The sequence below is a fragment of the Propithecus coquereli genome, unplaced genomic scaffold (assembly GCF_000956105.1).
Source record: "Propithecus coquereli isolate 6110/MARCELLA unplaced genomic scaffold, Pcoq_1.0 Scaffold8, whole genome shotgun sequence".
In the NCBI taxonomy this organism is placed as follows: Eukaryota; Metazoa; Chordata; class Mammalia; order Primates; family Indriidae; genus Propithecus; species Propithecus coquereli.
This window is the reverse complement of record NW_012154173.1, coordinates 13,824,354-13,830,563: the sequence shown is the minus strand read 5'-3', so window position 1 is coordinate 13,830,563 and position 6,210 is coordinate 13,824,354. Positions and strand designations below refer to the sequence as shown.

General features: G+C 32.9%; 1 protein-coding gene across 1 annotated transcript in view; it reads left to right on the top strand.

Moving 5' to 3' along the window:
- Positions 1 to 1,218: 1,218 nt before the first annotated feature.
- LOC105825359 overlaps positions 1,219 to 6,210 on the top strand; it is a 58,965-nt gene continuing 53,973 nt past the window's right edge. The window contains 1 exon segment of the mRNA XM_012663109.1: positions 1,219 to 1,229. Within this exon segment, the coding sequence (XP_012518563.1) occupies positions 1,219 to 1,229 (11 nt within the window).

Sequence of the window (6,210 nt, the reverse complement as noted above, 5' to 3'; positions counted from 1 at the left end):
CAACAACTTTGCACTGTTTTTCAGATGACCCAGACACTTTCAAATGCTAAGCTCCCATAGATGTTGTAAAATCTTTAAATGTCCTTTGTCTTCTCTTTCCTTATCTAATTCGCATTCATTGTTCAACATTCACTTAAATATCACTTCCTGGGGATTTTCTCTGGTTCCCTCAGCCAAAGGGGTGGGGGGACACAGGAGGGCAGGAGAAGGTCAGAGAAAGACTTTGCTTCTGAGGCTGCTCTGGGCCTTTCACTCTCCTTTAGCTCAAAGCACTCAGCATGCCAAAGTGCCATTCTTTGGGGTGTCGTTTTCTGAGCCCCAACAAGGGCCAAACCCTTCCAGTGTGTCTTGAGTTTCTCATGGCACTCAGCACAGTATTCACACTTACTGAATGGCTGTTGTTGAATTAAGTCATCTGTAATTAAAAATTTGTGTAATGGTTTTTATATGAAATATATTAACTTAAATGTCAGAACTAAAAACTCCAGGGATATCTTATTTTCTTACGGTAATAAATTTCTATTTTTCCTTTTTGTTTTTAGAAAGTAGAAATAAGAAATCACATATTTTCCTGTGAATCTTTTTTCTTAAATACATACATACTCATAAACAAAGGAGCTATTTATTCTTAAAAATCTACTAGATATATTGCTTTATTTCTAATTTTCAAAATAATTATGCAATTTGGAGTGTAGTATGCATACTTACAGATTAAAAAAAAAATAAGATTTTTGGGAAGTTAAATAAACTTTCCCAGGTTGCTCAATAAGCGAATGACAGAGCCAGAGCCCAAATGCAGGTCTATCTGACCCTAAAACCTGTCCCATTTCCAATACTCATTATGTTGCCTCTTGGCGAAATTCCTACATACTTCTGTATAACACATGTAAAGGAAACAGCCTTTAGGCTAAAGGCTCAGTTAAACCTCTAAAAACAAACCAGTCAGGGGAGTGAGTGACAAAATAAAAACAGCAATGTGGTAATGCTTCCCAGGGCTCACAGTGATATTGTGTGGACATGAAGTGATTAAATACCTGAATCCTATAAGAAAGGCTGAATTCACGCAGGGAACACAGAACTAATGTCTTGGGCAAAGCCTTGGCTAAGGGCCAAGTTGCATTTACTCTAACACAATGGATACATTGATTGAAAAGCATCTCTAAGTTGGAAGCACTGAGTTTACTTACAACGTGTAGGGAGGAGGCTGGCTATCTCAGGATGACGATTAGGTAAATGTTATCAGCATTAGTAACCTTTCAAGCAAGGTGGCTGAGGCTAGCCAATTGCTGTGCAAATTATTGCAACTATGTCTGTCTCCCTGGTTATAGACATGTTGAAGTCTATCTACTGAGATACCTGACATTCTTTCTGAGACGCTACAGAACCGGTAGGATAAGTCACATCTTCACAATAAAGTCAGTTGGGAATCTTATTTATGATTGGCTATACGTGAATGAATGAATAATAAAGCAATGACTTAAAAATACAGTTGTGATTGGCACACTCAAAGACAGAGGACAATAACCCCTGCCTATGAACTTTTTGTACTCTAGAGGGCAATATAAGGTAGACTCAACTGATTCACTGAGGTCCATCTGAGGACTGCCCATATATGACTTCCTAAGCAACTGAGACTGAGCGCCTTCTGAGATAGCAACAGTCACCCAGTAGAAAATTAGACTTTCCCTGACACAGCAAATAAAATTCAGATCCCATTCTGGTGGTCCTAATGCCAATCTAAGTACCCCCAGTGGCATTTTCTCCTGGGGTTACATGAGATGTGTAGAGGTTCTCAGGCAAAAGACAAACCCATTGGAAACTGCCTCTTCTACTTAACTCAAAATGAAAAGTTTGCATAGTTAGACAAGTAGTACAGTCTGTACCTCTTGACTATATGTCAAGCTGTCCTGAGAATGTGTATTCAACTAATTCTTTCTAGTGAGCAAACAGAAACGTATTTATATAAGGCACTACCCAGGTGAAGCTGAGACGAAGCATTTTTATTTCACTTCATAAATATTATCTTTGTCTTGCAATATTTTCTTGTAACATTATTATATGCATAATACTACTATAATAATGTAATCTAAATTTATATACTTAAAATATTCTGTAAAACTATTGAGTTATACTACTCTTAGGCCATTGGACTTACTTTTTTCTATGCTGTACAGGCCTTTATTCTTCTGTCTAAATTTCTTTTAAAATTCTTGGTTCACTCTCCATTGACTAGGGGAAAAAGACTTTACCTTTAAAATATATTTATTTTTAGAGAAACATAAACATGTTTTTGGATTTCCAATTTTAAGAACGTGATGTATAGATAGTTCCACCATTTGAATATCTCTTAAAGATTACCCATAAAACCAAGAAAGGAAAAGCTCATATACATGCAATGCAGACATAAATTACTTAAAGAAATTTGTAGAATAAACAAAAAAATCGATTCTTCACTTTATAGCCAAGAGTCAATCCATTAATTTAAAAGCTGATAAATCAGACAATTAAAGTTTGTCTTTTTAATGTCATACAGCTAAATACTGTAAGCACCAAGGAAATAATATAAATGTTAATATTACATTGACAGTGGTGAGAAGAAAGGAAAGAAAGAAGAATAAAAGACTGTGGGATATGTTAATTCCTTGTGTCCTCACAGTGGAGAGTCAGTTAATACTATCCACATAAATGAAAAATTAAATATCTTATATTAAAGTAAACTAAATTCTAGTTATAGAAGTAACTGTTAAAATTCTAAAAATAGAAAGCAAACCTCCCAAATTATAACAAGGCCATCATACAAATTCAAAAAGCATAAATAAGGGACACACCTAAAACAAAGTCACTAAGAAGAGTGGAAGATAAAAAAAAAGTGTAAAAAGTATTTCAGGAAATAAAAAGGAAAGAAAAACAGTAGCTGTGATATCAGGCATGTAGAATTCAGAGTGAAAGTCTTGAACAAGACAAGTAGGAACATTTTTTGTAATAATAATGGGCACAATTTATAAAGGCCATCTAATTTTCATTAGTAGCTAAACACCAATTATCTAAAATCTAAATTTATGAAGCAAACACTGAGAGAGAGAGAGACTGAGACAGAGAGACAGAGAAATGGACTAAACATATTAAGAACAGGAGACTTTTGCTTCTTAATTTTGACAAGTCAAGTGATGAACAAGTAAAGATAGAGAAGATCTAAGTAACACAATAAATAATTTAGATTTTTAAATTATTTTTAATTATATGTAATATATATATAATTTTGTAACCTAAAAACAGAGAATACACTTTTTTTTTTCAAGTTTTCAAGGAACATTAACACACATTGACTAAATATTAGGTCACAAAAGAGATCTCAGTAAATTCCAAAGACTTATGCCACAGACAACATTCTCTGATAATAATTAAATTGACTGGATACTAATAAAAAGTAGGGGGGAAAAAAACCTATCTAATAAACAACTCATAGCAAAGGTATAAACAAGACTGAAATCACATGACAACAAATCAGAGCTGTGGATGTCCTGTAAACAGTGCTGACAGAAAAGCCTTAAGCAATTACATTAATAAATGGGAAAGATTAAAAATTAATAGATCTGTCATACAAGTAAAAAGATTTGGAAGAAGACGAAAAATAAAAGCAAAGGGGAATAAAGAAGGAGTTAAAAAATAAAAATGGACATTAATGAGTAAGAAAACAGAAAAATGGTAGAACAAATACAATCAAAATTCGTCTCTTTGAAAAATAATTATCCATATAGTAGAAAAATTATTAGCTAATCAAGAAAAGAGGCATAACTATAAAACTAAGAAGTGAGAATGGGAAAAATAGCCACAGATGCAGAAGCATTAAAGGAATTGTTAATGAAAACTTTGTTCAACTCTAAGAAAATAAACTTGAAAATCATGATAAAATAGATGATTTTTTAGGAAAATACAACAAACTGGAACTGAGACAAAAGGATCAATTTCCAAAGAGGAAATAATATTAGCAACAAGGCACCTACTCATTTCATATAAAGCCTTAGAACCAGAGAGTTTGTTAAAAGATTATATAAATCTTTAAAGAACAGGAGAAAAAAAAAAAAAAACAGCTATATAAACTGTTGTGGAACATGGCGGGATGGGGAAAGGCCTGGCGTGGTGGCTTCATGTCTGTTATCCCAGCACTTTGGGAGACTGAGGTAGGAGGATTACTTGATGCCAGGAGTTTGAGAACAGCCTGAGCAACATAGAAAGACCCTGTCTCTACAAAAAAATTTTAAAATTAGCCGGGTGTGGTGGTGTGGACCTGTAGTCCCAGCTACTGGGGAGGCTGAGATGGGAGAATCCTTCGAGCCCAGGAGTATGAAGCTGCAGTGAGCTGTGATCCTGCCACTGCACTCCAGTCTGGACAACAAAGTGAGACCCTGTCTCAAAAAACACCCTAAAAACAAAAGCAGCTTCTGGTTCTTTTTATGAAACCAGTGTAATGTTAATCCCTTAATTCAATGAAAGTAGAACATGGAAAAGATTTATGGATGTTAACTTAAAATTTTAAAATATGAGCAAAGAGAATAGCACCTGACCGAGAGAAATTCATAAAAAGATTTTTATTATAACTCAGTATAAGGAAATCTATTAATATGGTCATCCCTGTAGATACTGAAAAGGCATTTTTTCCATTCTTGAACACATACTTGATTTAAAAAAAAAGTCTTCAAGTAAAACAGGAACAGAAGCAAACTACTTTAATATAATGTAATATATAACTTATATATAACTACTTTAATAAAATGAAATATACACTTTGACTTAACCCAAAGTCATTGGATGTCTTTCTATGATAACGAAGAATAAAACAAGGATTTCATTATCATCACCATTATGTAACACAGTTTTGGAAGCAGTAGCTGATACAACTGACAAGATAGAAAAAAGAGGAAAAACTGGGGAGGAGGAGGTAAGAATTAACATCGTTTGCAAATAATATAGTGAAATAAGTAAAAAACAGCAAATCTGAAATATTATTAAAATCAGAGAATTCAGAAAAGTTTCTGAGTACAAAACTAACATATATAAATCAATAGTTTTCTTACATATGAATAACATCCAGGAACAAAGATAATGGAAGAAAAATCTCATTATTTATAGCAATTCAATGTATAAGATACCTGGAAATAAGCTCAAGAAAAAATAAGCAATATCTAAATTATTTTTAAACCTCCCTTTAAATGCACCCAATTTACACAAAAGAAGAGTGAATATACATCACATGTTCTCACTAATATGTGGGAGCTAAGAAAGTGAATCTCATGAAGACAAAAGTAGATTGGTGGTTACCAGAGGCTGGGAAGGGAAGGGGGAAGAGGAAACTAAGAGGAATTGATTAATGGGTACAAAATTATAGTTTGATAAACATATAGAAAGACATATCCTGTTTTAGAATAGGAAGAATCAAAATTAAAAAGAAGTAGATTTTTTTCCAAATCAATCTATAAATGTCATTGAAAATATCAATGAAAATAAAGGGTGCAATATCTATCAAAGAAAGGGTGTTTTGTATGTGTGTGTATAAGTGTGTGCTGTAAACTGTCCAAAGTGATAGGAAAGGTGGTATGAAAAAATGTACATATGAAAATGGCATAGAAGTTTCTGAATTGAATACTCAGACATTAAAACACATTATAAATTAATAGCAACTAAACAGTGTGGTAGTGTCACATGAATAGAATAATAGAACATAATAAAAAGTCCAGAAACAGACTCAGAGACATATGGGGACTTACTATTTGAGAAAGAAGACACTGTGTTTTAGTGGACAAGAGTTGTATTTTTAAATTTATAGTAGCTATTCTGGAAAAAATGTAGATCTTTATCTCAATTCTTACACAAAATTAATTCCACGTGAAAAAATATTTCAACATACAAACATTAGAGGGGACATTTTATGTGTGTGTGTGTGTGTGTGTGTGTGTGTGTATAGATATATATATATATAGATACATACCAGTATTATATACACATATGCATACATACATAATATGATACATATATACATATGCATATGCATGTGAGTGTGTGTGTGGATGTGTGGGAAGAACTCTTAACATATGAAAGTAAACAGAAGGCATGAGATCAATAAATTGGGGTCTAAATTGAAAAATAAGCCATAAATATAAAAAAGAAAACTACATTAAATGAGAATACAAATGACCAGTTCAGAAAAAATAT